This window comes from Camelina sativa, chromosome 11, assembly GCF_000633955.1.
Source record: "Camelina sativa cultivar DH55 chromosome 11, Cs, whole genome shotgun sequence".
NCBI lineage: Eukaryota > Viridiplantae > Streptophyta > Magnoliopsida > Brassicales > Brassicaceae > Camelina > Camelina sativa.
The window spans coordinates 28,241,669-28,260,157 of record NC_025695.1 but is presented as its reverse complement, the minus strand read 5'-3'; the positions used below and the strand labels follow the sequence as shown (position 1 = coordinate 28,260,157).

The 18,489-nt window shown below is 36.2% G+C and overlaps 5 protein-coding genes across 5 annotated transcripts; 1 reads left to right on the top strand and 4 right to left on the bottom strand.

Annotated features, from left to right (window-relative positions):
* On the bottom strand, window positions 997–2,962 carry LOC104724478 (double-stranded RNA-binding protein 5-like). The gene is given in 5 exon segments (XM_010442967.2): window positions 997–1,331; window positions 1,333–1,943; window positions 2,028–2,247; window positions 2,352–2,619; window positions 2,701–2,962. Coding segments are annotated over 4 exon segments (1,197 nt in total). The 5' UTR covers window positions 2,598–2,619; window positions 2,701–2,962; the 3' UTR covers window positions 997–1,211.
* LOC104724477 (probable protein S-acyltransferase 6) lies at window positions 3,447–5,990 on the bottom strand. Its single transcript, XM_010442966.2, has 5 exons — window positions 5,550–5,990; window positions 4,826–5,008; window positions 4,454–4,744; window positions 4,131–4,364; window positions 3,447–4,043 (listed from the first exon to the last, which is right to left on the bottom strand). Exons 1-5 carry the CDS (start codon window positions 5,631–5,633, stop codon window positions 3,603–3,605), a joined length of 1,233 nt encoding a protein of 410 aa, XP_010441268.1. The 5' UTR covers window positions 5,634–5,990; the 3' UTR covers window positions 3,447–3,602.
* LOC104724475 lies at window positions 12,115–13,172 on the top strand. The gene is made up of 2 exons (XM_010442965.2): window positions 12,115–12,582; window positions 12,676–13,172. Exons 1-2 carry the CDS (start codon window positions 12,411–12,413, stop codon window positions 13,008–13,010), a joined length of 507 nt encoding a protein of 168 aa, XP_010441267.1. The 5' UTR covers window positions 12,115–12,410; the 3' UTR covers window positions 13,011–13,172.
* LOC104724474 (omega-hydroxypalmitate O-feruloyl transferase) lies at window positions 13,236–15,212 on the bottom strand. The gene is made up of 4 exons (XM_010442964.2): window positions 15,102–15,212; window positions 14,689–15,001; window positions 14,410–14,585; window positions 13,236–14,295 (listed from the first exon to the last, which is right to left on the bottom strand). The coding sequence occupies exons 1-4, from the start codon at window positions 15,192–15,194 to the stop codon at window positions 13,423–13,425; spliced, it is 1,455 nt and encodes a 484-aa protein (XP_010441266.1). The 5' UTR covers window positions 15,195–15,212; the 3' UTR covers window positions 13,236–13,422.
* Window positions 17,057–18,155, bottom strand: LOC104728435 (transcription factor TCP6-like; the record flags this gene model as incomplete). The annotated part of the gene is given in 2 exon segments (XM_019231982.1): window positions 17,057–17,434; window positions 17,436–18,155. Coding segments are annotated over 2 exon segments (849 nt in total), but the record flags the coding sequence as incomplete, so codon positions are not given.

Genomic DNA, 18,489 nt, shown 5'->3' with positions numbered 1-18,489 from the left:
TTCAATTTCGTCTTAAAAAAAGAAAATTAATATCTTACTATTAATATACAAGTTTTGTTAAGCTTGATATGCAAGTTAAGAATACGGGTAATACTAAATTGATAACCCATTTTTGGAAATCAAATAAAATAAGGATTGCATTTCTATTTTTTTTTTGGTCCACTAACTGACGTGTAATAATGCAAGATATATCTGTCAGGATAATGAGAAAGTGGATTTATGGTAGGTTCGTGGGTCAGAGATCAGATCCAACCACATGTGACCTTTCTGCTACTCGGACCACGTCATTAAAATTTGTCAAAACGTATAAGCTGTTTCCAAACCTGGAAAATAGTATTATTAATGAAAATCCAAGCCAAACAAGTGGCTGGTTGAGTTGTGTCCGGTAGGTAATTACGGTTTGGTGGGTACCACTTTAGATTTATGTTTCGGTTTGTTACGGCCCACGAGAAAGTTAGATAGATGGCCACAAATTAATGTATGGTCCAAATAAAATGAATTTTAACTCGTGCTCTAGTACGGATTTAATCTAGTCTTTCATTATAGGAATAATATGCATAAATTTATGTTTATGAAATAACATGGAGTATATGAAAAAAAAATATTAACTTTAATAATTGATATTTGCATGCATTGTATTGAAATAACATGCTCCAATACAAATCACTAATGTCATTCTCAGAAACCATAATGTTTTTTATATGGTCCAAAATGTTAACTTTGTTTATTTTCACACAAAATGTAACTTGTGGATGTGTGTGGGAATCGAAATATTAACTTTTTATATATATTTATTAATAATTAGAACCGACGGTATAGAGAGCAAACCATTATTAATGAAGAAGAGTGGGAAGCAGAGCAGAACAGAGCATTCGGCGCATTAATGAAGGAGGACAAAAACCCCATTTATTGTTTTCTTTCTCACCTGCAAAACAACTCACATTTCTCTTCCTCTTCCTTCTTCCCCAATTTAATGCTCTCTCTCTCTCTCTCTCTCTCTCTCTCTCCCTCAGTGTTTTCGTTCTCTGTGCAATTCGCAAGCATTCAAAATTCATGTCGGACCAGAAAAAAATAAAAAAACAAGAACACAATCAAGAAACGGAAACGTATTCTGGTCTATAATGATATCTATATGAAAACTGACAAGTTACAACACTTAACAAAGAACAATATTATTTGAGATTAGTCATTTAAACCACAAAATTAGCTAACTAATCATGGGTTTGATCTAAAACTCTCGATTCTAAACCAAGTTTGATCCTTTCACGTCTTGAGCTCTTCTTCTTCTCTTGGCCTCCCAGTCCCGGCGTACTTGTAACAGAACAATGGCTTTATGGATGTGGTGGATTCATTGACTGACGACGATAACGATGATGGGTTCGGTTTAAAGTTTGGTTTTGATGGTGGAGCTGCGAAAACCGGGATCACTGATCTCATATGAACTACTGGAGCAAATCTATTAGAGTTTAGGTTACAACCTCCGACGAAATTGTATCTTCCCTTGTCAGAAAAGGGTGATTGCTTGCTGAAGCTGTTTGATGATTCATTGAGTTTGGCCTTATGATCAGCCATTGGTAAAGGAAACGAGTTTGTGATCATCGTCTCTGTCTCAGGCTTAGCTTCTTGGAGATTTGTTCTAAATGGCAGAATTTTGGAGGATTTAGGCTGTGTTGGTGGGGGAACTAGAGAGATGAAACTTGGTTTCTTGTGTTGATTCTGTGTTGCTGATGATGATGGTGAAGATGAAGCTTGATTGGTCAATAGATTGATCCATCTCAATCTCTCAGTCAGCAAATCCTTGTTTGTTGTATCTTGATGACTTGTTCTTCTTCTCCATTGGTTTGTTGTCTCTCTTCTTCTTACTTCTTTGGGTTTGAATCTTGAGAGTACTCTTGCTACTGCCTCTTGTTCCTTCTCTTCATCTTGAGATTCCAATCTTGACACTACAAATCAGAATAAAAGGATGGATTCAGTTAGAAAGGTGAGAAGCTTTTTGGGATTTATGGTACAACTTGGAATATGAGTACTTTTTTTCAAAGAGGACCAAGCTGCAATTGCTGCGTTTTTCTCAGCTTGTTTCTTTGTCTTTGCTGATTCTCCTGTAAAACGCATCCCAGCAAGTTCCACAGTGCAAGAGAAACCTGGGAAGTGACAAGATCCTGATCTCACACTTGTGTACATAGGTAGATCAAGACCAGCTCTATGTGCTGTCTCTTGAAGAAGGTTCTTGTAAATCCCTGTCTCATCCTTCAATATAGAGGGTGTGACATGAAGATATAAGATGTTACACTTCTTGCAGTTTTTTTGTGCATGATGATCAAAACCAAGAAGAAAAGACAGAGAGAACTTACAAGAATCTTAGCAGTTAAGGCTCTTGAAGGGACTCTAGAAGAAAGGACGCTAAGAGAAACTTCAGCTGCTGCATGCTCAGCTTGTCTGAGAGTAGAGCAGTAAGTGGGACTCTCAAATATCTCACCATTGAAGTTAACAGAAGCTTTGAATCTTGGCGCATGATCTGGTCCTTCTCTTATGCAAGTATATGATGGTAAGTTGAAACAGCTTCTCTGTGCAAGCTCTTGTAGCTGATTCTTATACATTTTGTTCTTGCTGTAAATTACACTAAAATCAAACCCAAAGTCAACTCCAAAAACCACAAATCTCTTTTGGTATGTCTAAGAGAAGACAAAGAAAGAAACCTACCTGTTGAAGTTTGGCTATTTAGTGTTTGAAAGTAAGATTTAATGAGAGAGAGAGAGATAAAAAAAAAGAGAGAGTTTTTGCAGAGGTTTTTGAACTCTTCACTCACATGGTAAGGTACTAAGGTTCTAAATAAAGAGGAGTACAGGATGCTAAAACAGTAATAGTGACATTTCAACTGAAATATGGTTCGTCTTTTTATATAATTTATAACATGTGCATACAAATCACACTTATGAGCACTCCTATTGACTCTCTTTATTATCTCTGTCGTCTATGGTGTTTTGACTGGTCAGTTACCTTCACTCTCAGTTAAAAACAGTTATTTTTCATAAATATTTGTGAAAAATGATTTTTAGTCTGGTACAGTAAGGCTATTCATATTTAGTTTGACCAGTTTGTTGATTCTGTTCATTGTCTTTGTCTTTGTCTTTGTTCAATGTCAAATATACCTATGTATTGCCTACTAATCTTTAAATTTGTTAAACCAAAAATGTTGGCTTGTAATGTTCAATCTCTAACCTTTCTCTTAAACAAGCCAAAGTTTTTGGTTGAAGAGATTTAAAGATCTTATTACAATGGTCTTTCTTCTCCTTAGAACTTAGAAGAAGAAAGAAGACTTTATGATTCTTTTGCATTTATTGCAGAGCCGTGCTTCGATGAACACTAGTATAATAAGAGTTCTCTGGTCTTATGGTCCACTTGTCTGAAAGTTCAGTTTCAGCAATTTTATCATATGCAAAGTACAGTATGAAAATCTTCTGTATTCATATTGTTTTCTCAGTGTGAAAGTCATAGATTACACTAACACACAATGATTCAAGATTTAACTGTCTGAAACAATACTAAAACAACTAAAACACACAAGCAATACATCGATGAATAAAACATTTGCCCAGTTTTTTCTAAGTTCTTCTTGCTGATAAGGCCATAACTTCTGGTGACATTTCCCAGTTTGAGCTCCTCGGGTGATTGTTTGGCCTATCGACTTGTTCACCACTATCCACTATGGTCCTCATGTCTGGTGATAACTCGTTTAACTCGTTGTCGTTAACATGAAAACGTTCATTGTTATCATCATTTTTGGCACCACCATGTTCAGCCATTGCCCAAACACCCTTCCTCCCCATCTCAATCTCATCATTGGCTTTTCCCATGTTTGGACTCATAAAACCGCCAACAACTGATCTCGACGGCATTGAATTTTCCCTTGGTACCATAGCCCTGAAGTTGTTCTTTGAAGGAGGTATTAAAGAAAAAAAGATTTCTTTAAAGTTATCAACAACTCCTTTGTTATGTGGGTTGCTACGCCGATCATAACTGTATCTGAAATTCTCATATGTTGTCTACAGAATATAAAGGAAGCTCAAACGATTAAACACGCATAGCGGATGAGATAGGTTTTTCAAGAAAGAGGCAAAGGATTATGGTACCTGATTTGTGCTGATGAGATAGAGATGGAAACATGTTAAGCCTCCAACGAAGAACGTCGATATGGATGTGTAGATTATCAGAGCAATGGAAGCTGGAGTTTTGAGCATTGCTTTCAAGATGCTTATATCTTCAGATTTTTTTATCTTCCGTATATAGACACAACAAAAGGCGAACACATATACACAGAGAAGAGTCGTGGAGAAGACAAACATGAAAAAGAATCGATAGTTCCTCTGCAAATTCCCAAAGGAGCATGAGATGATTTATATAGACTAATGTCAGAAACTAAAGGACATGAAAACAAAGAAACCGAGAAACTTACTTGAGCGATACATTGGCCAACCCAAGGACAGTGATGGTCAAACCTTTCTACACAGTTGTTGCAAATGGAACAATGTGAGCAGCGAGGCGGTCTGTAGAGCATGCAAGTATCACAGTATTTGACCTTAAATACTTTCCCCTTAACTTCTACTTCCTTTACACGAGGCAATCTTGGAGTTTGGCTTGTCCCCGATCCTGTGTTGCCATCAAGAACTTCTGGCTCAGGAGGATGAGAATTTCTTGGGATAATCCCTGGATCCCTTCCGGATGTAAGCATCAGAAGAATTATGTCCTGAGGGAAGCATTAGTTGTTATGAATGAACCAGTCACAGAAAACGTTTGACAATGCAAAGTTAAAGTTATGATAACTCACATAGATGGTGAAGACAACAGCAACAAAGACTATTGATACTCCCCAACTATCAGAGAAGTCCTCCATTAGTTTGCTAGCGACGAAGATGCAGAAAATAATAACAGGGACCACAATGAGACTTATGGTCAAACCAAGTGACCTCACGTCTGGCCCGAAGATAAACCTTCCTTGAAGACAAAATATCTGCAGACATGGGACCAAAAGAAAAGAGTATTTGTTACAACACTTGAGTAGAGGGATTTGAGCAAAGACCTTCAGAATCTTTCAGTCCACCTTACTACTAGACTATATTTGATTCGACATTAAAAGCCAAAGAACAGCCTTCAATATACACACTTTATCAGCTATCTAACCATTTGTAAATGGAACCAATCAGATAAATTTAGCAAGCAAAATCAGATAGTGCCCCTAAGTTCTTGGCTAAAGCTAAAGATTTCATTTTTTTCAACGTAATGACCTAAAACAGAGCTCTTCTTGACTTTGTACCAACAATGACATCAAAAGCTTGATTTGTTAACAGACAAATACCCTAAAAGCGAAACCCCAAGTCTCAATTTGTAAGCTATACAAGATTTAAACAGACTAATCAGAGCCCATGAACTGAGAAAATCTTAACACAATAGAAGAAACAACAAACATAAATGATCTCAAGCATAAACACAGAAGTTAAAAATTCCAAAACCTAAAGCTTTCACATAAAAACAAAGAAAGTAAAAAAACTCACATTACTTCCTTTCCATGTTTGGTAAACCCGTAAATCAAAGTCGGATCCCAAACCGGATCTTTGAGGAGGCGTCACTACATACATCTCTCTCTCTCTCTCTCTCTCTCTCTCTCTCTTCTCACTCTCGCTATCGCTTTCTCTTGATTTATTCAAAAGTAAGCAAAGGGGAAAACACTAAAAACGAAGATAACCGAAAGAACAAGAGAAAAAAAAAAAAGAGAAAGTTTTTTAGTCTCCGTTGAAGAGATTTTTAGGCTTCCGGCAAGTCTCCGACATGAAAATGAGTAGTCAGAGAAATTAGATTTGCTCTTGGCTTCTTCTTCTTCTTCTTCCTTCCTCCACTTTACTTTTTTCTTTCTTTCTTTGCTTCTCTTTTTTATCACACTGTGCGATAAATCAATATTTTAAAAATCGACTGGGTAAGCTTATAGGCTTATAGCTAATGTCAGTCTGTCACCGTCGTTTTAGTTCAGCAGCTTAACACTTTTTTTATAAGCCAAAAAGGCGAAGAACGAAAATAGCTGACGTGGCGTTTACCTAGTGGTCTGTTTCCTACCTTGACTAGTCGACCTTGTCATTCATAAAAGAGATTCGATAACGGAAATTAAATTTAAACATTTTTTTACAGCAAATTGATAGTTTACCAAATTTATGTAAACCTGTATGTAGTGATCCTAAAATGGGACTACCCTGTCCATTTAGATCCTGTCCATTTAAACTCTGTCCATTTTGGACCCATTTATATTATGTCCGTTTAGATCCTGTCCATTTATCTGGCCCGTTTAGATCTGTTTAGATAAATTTTTTTTTGTTTTTTTACTTAAAATTGCTTTTTTACTAGAGATTGTATAACTTGTATATTTAACATTAATGATATATGAATAAAACTAAAATAAAGATTAGAAATAATCAAAATATTTTAGAATAACATAAATTCACTAAACAAATTTAATATGATAATCTCATAATTTCCAATTTCAAAATGCAAAAACAATAAAAGTACTACTACATAGATAAATCTCTTGATCATAAGGCAACAAAGAACCATAAACAATAGAAGCAACATATTCAATGCATGATAGAATCTCCTGATCTTGAACATTCTTCTGAAGTACATGCTGTTGTGCCAATGTCATAGTTGTTCTCTATGTTACCTGTTAAAGTTAAGAGTTTTATGGAAAATAGTTTTATGTAAAAGTTAAAGTTCACTTGTTAAGGAAAATAGTTTTATGTAAAAGTTAAGAGTTTAGTTACCTTCATAATCTGCAAAACCATGTAACCAATTACGAGTACAGAGCAAAGCTTGAACGTTCTTTGGAAGCAAACGGTTTCTGTAAGGAGTTATGACCCGAGATCCAATACTAAAGGCTGATTCAGATGCTACCGTGGTGATGGGAATGCTTAGTATTTCACAAGCCAAAGAGGCTAATTTCCCAAGTCGATGTTGGTTGTCCTTCCAAAAGGACAAAACATCCAATTTTGGAAAAGACTTTCTCTCCAATCTTGGCTCTTCTAAATAGATATCCAGATGTGTCTTTGTCTTGCCTACTCCAACTCCGATGCTTTTTTCAAGCTCAAAAAGATCCTACAGAAAAGAAGCAACACAAGCAACATAAACAACAAAAGCAACATAAGCAACATAAGCAACATAAGCAACACAAGCAACATAAACAACATAAGCAACATTCTTACATTGTCATAATCATCATCAAGTGGAGATTCATTGACCCAATCATGCGGATTTGGAGTTACAGAAACACTTGAAGAACAAGTCCTAGACTTAGCCTTATAATCTTCATAGAGCATCTCCAAATTGTCTTTAAGCTTTTTGATTTTCGATGCAGAAGTAGTTGGATCAACTCTTTCATAAGCTACTTCAAGCATTTGCAGTTTCATTCTTGGGTCTAAAACAGCTCCCATTGCCAAAATAAGACTATAATCCTCCCAATATTTGGTAAACATAATCTGCATATCTTGAGCCAGTTTTGCCACATCTTCATCATCACAAGATGCAAATTTCCTCAGCAACAGTTCAATTCTCCACACTTGTGTAAAATAGACATTAGAAGTAGGATACTTAGAACCTGAAAAGTGTGTCGTGATATCACTAAACGGCTTCAACAACTCACAGATTTTCTCTCCACGATTCCATTCATCATCAGAAGGCAAAGTCTTGTAGTTGCTGTCAAACCACTTCAAGCTGACAAATGCTTCCTTAAACTTCAAAGCTCTTACAAGCATCTCATATGTGGAGTTCCATCTGGTAGGAACATCCTGTGATAACCCTGCTCCACTCTTAATCTTTACTCTCTCAACACATGCAGCAAAAGCGTCTCTCCTCTTTGAAGATGCTTTAACATATATCACACTCTCTCTGATGTTGTGCAGAACATCTTTTGCTAGATCTAAACCTTTCTTCACTATCAGATTCAGAATATGAGCACAACATCTAACATGCATAAATTTCCCATCACATAATAAACCACTACCACTAATCATTTGAAGTTGACCCTTGAGAATGTTCATCATACTATTGTTGTTTGTTGCATTATCTAAGGTAATAGAAAATACCTTTTTCTCCAATCCCCATTCTTTCATACATTCCAGAATCTTGTTAGAGATTTCTTCACCAGTGTGAGGAGATTTAAGTTCACAGAAAGCCAAAATCTTGCTATTCAAGTGCCAGTTTTCATCAATGTAGTGCGCAGTCAAACAAATATAACTCATAACTGTAGCTTTTGCTGTCCATAAGTCTGAAGTGAAACAGACACACCCACGTTGGTTTGCAAGTACTTCTTTCAGCTTGACCTTTTCCATCTCATACTTCCTATACACATCGGCTGCAGCAGTTTGTCTACAAATTGGTTGACACTCGGGATTGAGATACTTGTCTCTTGCTCTAACTTTCTCATACTCAGGATAGCGAAATGACAAATCATGGTAAATTATGATCTCACTTGTCATCTCACGGTTAATCTGATGATCATATGGAGGTCTATCTTCATTCTTTGGTTTCTTTGGACACTTCTCCAAATGACGAATCAAGCTCTTAGTCCCATGTGTTTTAGTATTGATCACCAACTTGGTTCCACAGTGAATGCATTTGCCTCTTTCTTTGCCATCATCTTCAACCCCAACTGACATAATATCTTTCCACACCTTTGAAGTTAACTTTCTCTTCCGTGGAGCATTTTGAGTTGCTTGAGTTGCTTGAGTTGTTGATTGAGTTTCACTTTGATTTGTTCCATGCATTTCTGTCTCTTCCTCCTCATTCCCATCAATTTCTACATCTATAGCACAATCTTCTTCATTCATATCCATATATTCACTTTGAGCATTAAGTCTTGCTATCAAATGTTCAGTTTCTAAGTCCATTCTGCAAAATTAATAAAACAGATTTGTAAGTGTTTATGAGTCAACAAACAGTGAAGAAACAAGCTTTAATAAATTCTCGAGAAGACCCTAATCAAAAACAAGAACATACTACTCACATAACAATCGTTATTCTCCATTAAGCACACCTCGTGAGCTTGAATCAGTTTAAAAACATGTGTCTCACTGTCGAGAGATGAGAGTTGTATTTGAGATAGAGGACCTGTAAAACAGATTTGTAAGTGTTTATGAGTCATCAAACAGTGAAGAAAGAACTGAGACAATAAATCGAGAACAGAGAACAAAGACATGAGGCAAACATACATAAGATACTTACCGGTTTACAAATAGAACTGAGCTTTGTAAGTAATCCAAATTAGAGTCCGGTACCCACCTGTGCCATTAAACATAATCCAAATCAGCAAACAAACACAAATCGAGACATGAGTGAATCTACACACACCCCAAAATGATCTTAAGTAAGTAACAAACGTACCTTGTGAGTAATTAATTGGTTCTGCTGCAATGGATTTGAAACTCTGTAGCTAGAGATGATTGTACTGTTCCCTAAACCGTTCACAAACAAAACAAAAACCCAGAAACAAAAGATTAAAAGACAAGACAAGTACTCAACTCTCGTTATATTATAGATTAGAAGCAAGCTAATGTTCAGAATCTCCTCATCAAACAACTTAACACTTCAACATATTAAGAGAATTCACATTCGAGCACTCAAAGAAGTACCATTCATAATCAGATTTGTCACTCTCAGAGTCCAAGAACTTTTCAACAGCGCTCCTTCTGAACACAGTTCATTTCCAAGAGGTCTAAACTCTTTGTGCTACTCTTTTCAACACTGTTTGCTCCTGTACAAATCAAACAGCAAAATTAACACAAAATAAGAATCACTAAACAACTCTTAATTACTCAAAATTGAATCCAAAATCACAAAAATATGGTAACACTAACTAAGTATAAGAAGAGGTTCATCTAAAACTAAGCACTAGTACTACTCGCAGTCGCAGAAACAACAACACCAGAACCAATTTTGATAGCCCTTTTCTTCAAACCAAACTTAACCCTTGAAGGGTTTGGATTGTTACTCCTTAATCTCTCAAACCCATGAAACTGAGGGACGAAAAATTTGAGCTTGTTTGGTGATTTTAACAAAGTATCCATCGAATTCGAGCTTACCCTTGTTTGGTAATTCGAGCTTTAGCATTGTGGAGAAATGGAGATGGAGACATCTATCGAAAGAGAGATGGAATCGAAAGAGAGAGACGAAATGAGACGTCGACGTTTTAGTTTTTAGGTTTAAAGTTGAGAAATAAACGGGCTACCCGTTTAATTTCGGACATATCCATTACGCCCGCGGGTCTAAAAGGGTGAACCCGTTTAAATTTTTTATTTTTTGGTGTGTTATTAAACGGGCCACATGCTTAAATTTTTAATACTGACCCGTTTAGGCCCGCGGGCATCCGGCCCATTTTAACATCACTGCATGTATGTATGTTGATGTTGGAGATTATTATGTTAAACCTAATACAGTTTTTTTTGGTAAGCATGTAAATATCATTATAAATGAAAGTTGAGGTTTTACAAAACCTAAGAAAAGTAGCCAAGGCAAAAAAAAAGAAAAAACAAGGCTACAATAGAATTAAGAACAAAATTGAAATTGTTAAGGGTAAACTTGTTTTTTTGCTCAACAGAAATAAAGTTGAAAATAGAAATGATTGACAAATGGTATCAATCCAGTTGGAGTCACCTTGAAGCATTACAAGAATTAAAGAAGAAAAATATACAAAAAGCAGAAATGTATACTTAAATCAAATCCTATAAGAAAAACAACTATACACTTAATGGGCCTTATGTAACCTCAAGCCCATGTAGATTTTAAACCTGAAAATCTTATGCAGCTGTTATAATGTGAAGAACAAAAAAGTCTATATAAATGTAAGCTAATCTTGTATGGTTAACCGACTACATTATTGCCATATTGGTAGAGATAAAGATTGTCCCAGATGTGGAGCGGAGGAGAAATCCATCAATCATATGCTTTTCGAGTGCCCCCCAGCTCGACAAGTTTGGGCCCTATCGTCAATACCATCCCCTCAAATGGTATCCCCATCAGCCTCCATCTATAATAATTTAGACTTTCTGTATGGGACAGGGAAAGATTTCAGCGCACTAGAGCAAAATTTGAGAATTTTTCCTTGGTTGATGTGGTACATTTGGAAAACACGAAATAAAAAGTTATATGAGAATATTTCGGAATCTCCATATGAGACTCTTGAGAAAGCAAGCCATGAAGAGAAAGCTTGGAGGTTAGCCAATAAGTGCACCCGCTATGGGAGAAACTGGCATACAAGCGCCCCCTATTCCACAAGATTCTCTTGTGTGCTTTATAGATGGTTCATGGCATCCGAAGGAAGAACGAAGTGGACATGGTTGGATTGTATTTTCTAGGAACAAGTTGATCCATTTGGGACTCAAGGGATGCGTAGAAGCCTCTCCCCACTACATGCAGAGTTGGATACCCTCATTTGGGCAATGGAGTGCTTGCTGGCCTTGGATATGAAGAAAGCTTTGTTTATCACGGATTGCATGGATCTAATCGCAATGAAGACATCTGAAGAGGATTCGCCTACTTTTACTTCCGAGTTGACGAATTTTAGATTCTTTAGAGATGGTTTTATAGATTTAAGTATTAGATATATTTCTCGGAAGGAAAATACCCGGGCTGATAAACTTACGAAATGTGCAAGAATGCGAGGTTTTTGTTTTTCCAATGTAAGTTCATCGATACCTAATTGGCTCTCTCTCGAAGAAAGTCATTTCCGATAAGCTACTGTATGGGGCTTGATCGACAAAAAAAAAAAAAATCTTTTATGGTTAACCCTGAAATTCTCTACCAGAGCACAGCCAAAACCGGACTTATCGGGAAAATATCGTAGTTTGGCTTCTTCTTGTATTGATGATATCTAAAAACAGCCACATTTCCTCTGACCACTTTCTTGGTGGTGTTTATGATGATGAATTGATGATGGTTACACTTTAGCTTCAGTGGTCCATACATATATTCACACTAGTGGTTTACCTTCTCCCTTCTATTTTCCAGTTTTAGTAACTTTTTAAGGGGGTGTTCATAGACAAAAACCCTTAAAATAGAGAGAGCTCAATAAATGTAAAACCCAACAAACCAACCTCTCAGTTTCTCTACTTTTCCTTTAACTGGTCTCATCTTTTGTGCCTCTGCTTTGCTCATCTCTTTCTCCACAGAAGTCTTGAGATTATAAAAAAAATGGCAACCTTGAAGCTTTGTTTAAATGGAGGAGTTACTGTTGATCTTTGTTTGTTCTTTTGTCTTTAACCTCTTGGCCCATTCTCTTTGTCTGTTTCTTCCATCAACCACATAAATAAATAGTAAACCTCATCTGTAACCAAGTGTTTATCCAAAGACAAAAAAAAAAAAAGCTGAAGCTTGTGGACATGGGAAAGAATCTGATAATGCTTCTGTTACTTCTGCAACTTCTGTCCTTAAACTCTCTGTCTCTGAAACATTCTTCAGCCGAACCAAATGCAACGATTACTGTAACAGGTCTTGTTTATTGCGACGTCTGCTCCAACAACAGTTTCTCTAAACACAGCTACTTCATTCCTGGTAAAGATTCTAACCAGAATTTCTAAAATTGTTTGATCGAAGACTGAAGTTGAAACATTTCTTACTTTTTGTTTAACTGAACAAAAAAAACAGGTGTGGAAGTGAGAGTAATCTGCAGATTCAGTTCAGCTTCATGGAGGACTAGAGATATGATAACGTTCTCTGCAAATCGAACCACAAATGAGCTTGGACTCTACAAGCTAGACATAACATCTTTGGAAGGCGTTGCTTGCGCCGAAGATTCTCTAATGGCTTCTTGTCAGGCAAGTTTGATCGGTAGCTCCTCAGATTCTTGCAACGTTCCAGGCATTAGAACTACAACGGATCAGGTCGTGTTCAAGTCCAAGAGCTCTAATCTCTGTGTCTATGGGTTTACGGCTTTAAATTACAGACCCTTACAAAAGAATCTTGACTTGTGTGGCAAGTAATAGAGAACAAACAAACTGGTAATAATCTTCTTTGTTTGTTTCTACTCTAACTATGTCTTTAAGACTGCAACAGGGATCACTCTGTTCTGTCTTCTAGTCCTCTGTATCTTTATCTTTAAGACTTTGTTTATTTTGTTCATACGTAAATTTTAGTTTTTTTTTTATATATAAAATCTAACACTCTTGAAATGAATCAAATAATAATATAAAAATACTATTACAATATAGTTGAAATAATAGAAATTTATGGTTGGAACTTGATGCAAGATACAAACAAGTTTAAGATGAAGATAATAATAATAATAATTCAGCAGAAATCAAAAAGAAAATAAGGAAGCAAGAAAAACAGAGTGAAACGAATAGGTTTTGACAATAATTGCCAGATATATGTTTTTTCTTGTTGTTGTTCATATTATATCTGTAAGAACTGTTCTTGAAACACATCCATAGCTGAAGCAGGAAGTCCAAGAAGCACATTAATGCTTCTCCTCTGTTCCCCATGAGACAAAAACAGAGTTACTTCTTTCTCAGGCAAAGCTACTGGACCGGACAAAACCGGTTCTCCCCAACCGAAGTCTGTGGTATGGAACCCCAATCTCGACCATGTAGTGATCAGAAGTGTCGAGGAAAGAGACGGTCTTGCTCTGGTTACTTCGAAGTAATCAATGGCAGATCTCATGTATCCATCAGTGACCATCTTTATCGCTTCTCTGACTAATCCAACAGCGAAACTCAACGGTTTCTCGGTAAGCTCTCCAGCTTCACAGATGGAGTTTGTGAGAACAATACCATTCCCGAAGTACCCTTTTGGCAGTTGAGGCTCAAACTTGGCTCTACCATCAACGGCGAAGAGAAGCTTCGTTTTTTGATCACACAACATCTTCAACGACTTAGTTCTTGCTCTCCACACGAAAGCAGATAAAGCCTCAAAACTTGTGCAGGCGTTACCAAGGAGAGACTCGCTGTTCTCTGTTGCTTGGATCTTAAGTTTCTTGATTTTCTCTGGGTCAAAGCAGAAGGATCTGTAGAGAGTTGGCTCTTTGTTGTAGAGAGAGTTGATGTTGGATTTATCTTCGATCTCTTCGAATTCTTGGTGAAGATTCTCGATCTTTGGAGGGTTTCGAGCACTGAGAATGGTTCGATCTGAGAATGGAGGAGTTGTTAATGGCAAGCCTCTTGCGACTTGACCCCATGAGTTGACAAACTCCATAGCTCCAATACCATCGAACATACAGTGGTTCATACAGAGTCCGAGAACAAATCCTCCACATTTGAATTTCGTCACCTGTTAACTCAAATCAATTTAAAACCCTAACAAATCAGATCTCAACTTCAAACAAAATTTGCAACCCTAAGAAAGAAAAAAAGATTGCTTGAGGAGGAAGACAAGTAAGTTTACCTGAGCGGTAACAGGAGGGATCTCAAGAATGTTCTTGGCGTCGACAACATCGTAAACAAGTTTCCCTAAAGTTTCGGGATCTGGTTTGGTTATGTCACCAATCTCATCCATTTTACAGTTTGCTTCTGCTTCCACAAACACAACTCCTTCTCCAGTACAGTCAACTGTGAGTTTACCTGAATTCACAACATAAAAAGACATTAAATGATGTTATTGTGTGACTTTAAAAAAGATTGAGACGGAATCCGAAGTAATCATTAATCGACTTCAATCATTTACCTTCAGGACTAATAGTGAGGCGTCCAGCAAGAGGGTAGTAATGAACAAGAACTTGACTCAGAGCTTTCTTAATTACTTGGACTGCTTCCTCGTTCCCTCTCTCCTCAGATTTGAAACAGTAGATTGTACGAACAATCACGGCGATGTTCTGATCAAGATTGGACAAGAAGTAAAGACCCTTTCGTGTCTCGGATTCGGGTTTGACCAAAGCCGGTTCCTTTTGATGAACCTCAAGATGAACGTTAGTTCCTTTCATGTTGTTTTCCATCGATGCAGAGAGTGTTACTTCTTTGTTGTTGTTGTTCTCGGCAACCTGATCAATAAAAAAAAGAAGCGTGAGCTTTATTATTAACAAGATTATTTAAAGCAAAATAAAAGAACATCAATTATGAAAACCAATAAAGTACACAAACCATCTTTGATCCAAATGGAGAAGACAGCAAAATGGGTTTGTGGTTGGGATTATAACTAGTGTTAAATGTTATGAAGTCGAGTTGGATTCTCATGTGATATATATGGGGAAACCAATGGACATTGTAGTGTGAGTGTGACCCCACAAGCTCATAAAATTCTCGTCCTTGTTTGGGTAAAACGTAATATTAATGATGTGAAAGAGAATATTTGGACGGTCTAGATTGAAAGATGGATATTTTTGTTCATTGAACAAAAAAGAAAGTTATATTGACTAATCGTTTTCTTCTTCATTTTTCTAAATATGAATTTTAACGTATTTCATATAGTTAGGGTTAGGTGACTGAATAAATGACCTAACACAACAAACACTTGTGTGTGTTTTTTTTTTGGTAGTTGAGAGTAGGCCTCCCAATTTTTGGATGACTTCTTAACTTCCTTTCTCTTTGTCATTTTATCTTACTCTTTACGATGTTTTCATGTTATGCCTTTTATTTATTTTTCGCAAATTCAAATAGATGATATCATGCATATTCCCTTTATAGAAGAAAATTTTAGTAACAACACAAAATTACTCATTTTCTAGAATATAGTATGATTGGTCAATGAAGCAAAGTTTTCTATAGACAATTTCAAAATTGAATACTTCCTCTCGTTTTTTTTAGTTGTCATTCTAGAGTAAAAATTTTGTTTTCCAATACTTGTCGTTTTACATTTCCAATGCATATGTTTGGTAAAAATACCAATTTTATCCCAACTATTCTAATGCTTTGACCAACAAAAAAATTAGAAAATGTATTAAAGAAAGGGTATAATAGAACATTGATATATTTTTTTAATTTGTGTGCAAAGCTCTAGAACAACAAGTAAAAAAACCGGAGGGAGTATATTAGTTTATGCCAAAGAACAGCTCTTAAGTATATAAGATTGTGCACACCTGAAGAATGCGTTCTTGATTTGTCCTAGACCATAGAAACTCAATTACACAGAAAACCTATAACTGTTGAATCATAGAGAACCCAAACTATCTAACCAAGCCATGAGCTACTATTACTATTAGGCATATTATTATTATTTTTTTAAAGTAGTATGCCATTGTTTACATCTAGAAGAATGTCACAGAAAACAAGCATGTTTTTTTTCCCACAAGTAATATCTAAGAATTATTTTGACGACTTTTCGTTTTTGGGTTAAAAAGAGAGCAGATTAAAGTAGATTCTTCCATTTTAATACAGAGATAAGTAGTTCAACTTATGTACGTAGGTTTCTTCCTTGTTTGTGTCTTCTTGGCAAAGAGAAGGTTTAGGTTACCGAATCAAACGAGAAGGAGGGACCAAGAATATCACATATATATATATTAACTGAGTTCAACCTTTTTGTATACTTGACCCATTTTATGTAACATTTATTTTATTTTTTTGCTTTTCTTTGGACCAAATTTTACTTCATATCCATTATGTAAAACAGCTTCTTCATCCACATATTACATATAGAACAGGAAAGATTGAATCTCCATAAACATAATAGACATGAATATGCAAAGGCATAAATTTAATAGAGTTACATAATTAGAGATCAAAATAAGCATCAAATGTAAGTTTGGAGGCAAATCGATTATTTTTCTTGATGGCATTTGGGTTTTCGTTGCTTTGAGGCCCATCTCATTGTAACATTGTTTATATTGAGTTATTGACACAACACAAAAGTAAACATCATACTGTTTCACTAAAAAAACGTTGCGTAGTCCAAACTCCATCAAGCATTAGCCATCATCAGAGTCAGAGATCAACTGTGCAGAGACTTGAACCAACTTAGCTCTGAAACAAGATTGTTCTTAAATCAAACAAAAAACTTTCCTTTGTAAAACAAAACTCAATCATCAGGAGTGCTTAATTCAGTGTAGTTTAAAGAGCAGAACATACTTGGTAACTTTATAGGGTAATTTAGTAGCCATTGATTAGAGAGAGGTTAAGCAAATTAGCACATTGAGATTTCAGTAAGAGCACACTTTAGTATTCTCACTATACATACGCAAATCCAACATCTAAGTAAAAGCCATTAAAGGTTTGATGAGCTTTGAGAACCAATCTTTCTCTTCTGCATTTCCCAAAAGCTGTTGTTAAAGGTTTGAGATTTCAGCATATCACATTCTCTCACTAAATGTATATATGCAAATCTAAGTAACAAGCCATTAAAGCTTTGAGCTTTAAGAACCACTTTTCTCTGCTCTCTGTTGCTGATCTTCATGAAGATGATGACGATGAACCCTAGACTGTTCTTGACCCATTTGCTGATAAACCTGCGGATACAAAACCCCCAACATTCCCACTGCCATGAGACAACCCTAATTCAAGTCCAGGCCTTGGATTGTTTCCAAAACCCATCTCTGAAACACCTTTGAAACCAAACCCAAAACCGCAGTTCAAATCAAACAACCTTTGAGTGGTGTTTTGCCATGTTTCATTCATCCACCGCAACAACCCATTTGCCGCCATTTGAGACCTTGGAGTTGGAGCTCCTCCTTGTGTGTTATGATGACCCACCATCAGATCCGCCGTGAGAAGAGGACGAGGTTGAGAAACAACAACAGACTCAGTGGTGGCTCCAACGGGTTTGATTCCATTTCCAGTAGCAGAGATAATCGATGGCTCAGCTTGTTGAAGCAACCATTCAATAGTCTCGCCGTCCGATTTGAGACCTAACTCTTTTGTCAACTGATAAATCCTGGCTGCACAGAGTACAGGCAACCTAACTCTTCGACCTCTTCCTTCAACTTTAAGGTGACGATCTTTGTTTGGTTTCTTCTTCTTCTGCTCCTCACCAAGAAGCTGAATCTGTTGTTGTTCTTCCTTTTCCTTCTCCTTCGTCTTCGTCTTCCTCTTCAGTTCTTTGTCGCCGACCACAATGTCGAAACCTTTAACCACTGTTTGTTTCCTGTTCTTGTCGTTGTTCTGATTATGTGGTGATGGGTTTAAGTAACTTGGTAAATTTGGGTTCGTCTTGGGATTCATGACCAGGTCAAGAAGGTGTGGGGACTTTTCAGGTCGGTGAGTAAAAAATTACCAAACTTTTTCTCTCTCTCAGAATCAAAGGTGGTGGTGGGGGCGTGTTGACCTATTGACCTAATATAGTTCATTTTTTTAAAAAATTCATATCAATTTTTATAAATTTAGAATTTAAAAGGTAACAATTCTATAAAATTCAAATTTATTATAGTTGTTTTAAAAATAATTTAGAAGTTCTATAATCACGAAATATTCTTAACACGGATGAATTTCCAAGGATTAAATTTGAGCTTACATTTCACTCTTTTTTAATTTACCATTTTTTATCATTAAAAAAAAATAATAATAATAATTTTGTTTGGGACTGTTTGATTTGTTTACAAAA

What these genes read in the sequence shown, in the direction of transcription:
- LOC104724477 (XM_010442966.2), bottom strand. Translation starts at nt 5,633, where the DNA reads ATGTATGTAGTGACGCCTCCTCAAAGATCCGGTTTGGGATCCGACTTT. An exon ending in CTGTTGTCTTCACCATCTAT is followed by an intron (nt 4,745 to 4,825) that starts GTGAGTTATCAT and finishes TGCTTCCCTCAG; the next exon opens with GACATAATTCTTCTGATGCT. An exon ending in TTGGCCAATGTATCGCTCAA is followed by an intron (nt 4,365 to 4,453) that starts GTAAGTTTCTCG and finishes GGGAATTTGCAG; the next exon opens with AGGAACTATCGATTCTTTTT.
- LOC104724475 (XM_010442965.2), top strand. Translation starts at nt 12,411, where the DNA reads ATGGGAAAGAATCTGATAATGCTTCTGTTACTTCTGCAACTTCTGTCC. An exon ending in ACACAGCTACTTCATTCCTG is followed by an intron (nt 12,583 to 12,675) that starts GTAAAGATTCTA and finishes CAAAAAAAACAG; the next exon opens with GTGTGGAAGTGAGAGTAATC.
- LOC104724474 (XM_010442964.2), bottom strand. Translation starts at nt 15,194, where the DNA reads ATGAGAATCCAACTCGACTTCATAACATTTAACACTAGTTATAATCCC. An exon ending in CTCCATTTGGATCAAAGATG is followed by an intron (nt 15,002 to 15,101) that starts GTTTGTGTACTT and finishes TTTATTGATCAG; the next exon opens with GTTGCCGAGAACAACAACAA. An exon ending in TCCCTCCTGTTACCGCTCAG is followed by an intron (nt 14,296 to 14,409) that starts GTAAACTTACTT and finishes TTGAGTTAACAG; the next exon opens with GTGACGAAATTCAAATGTGG.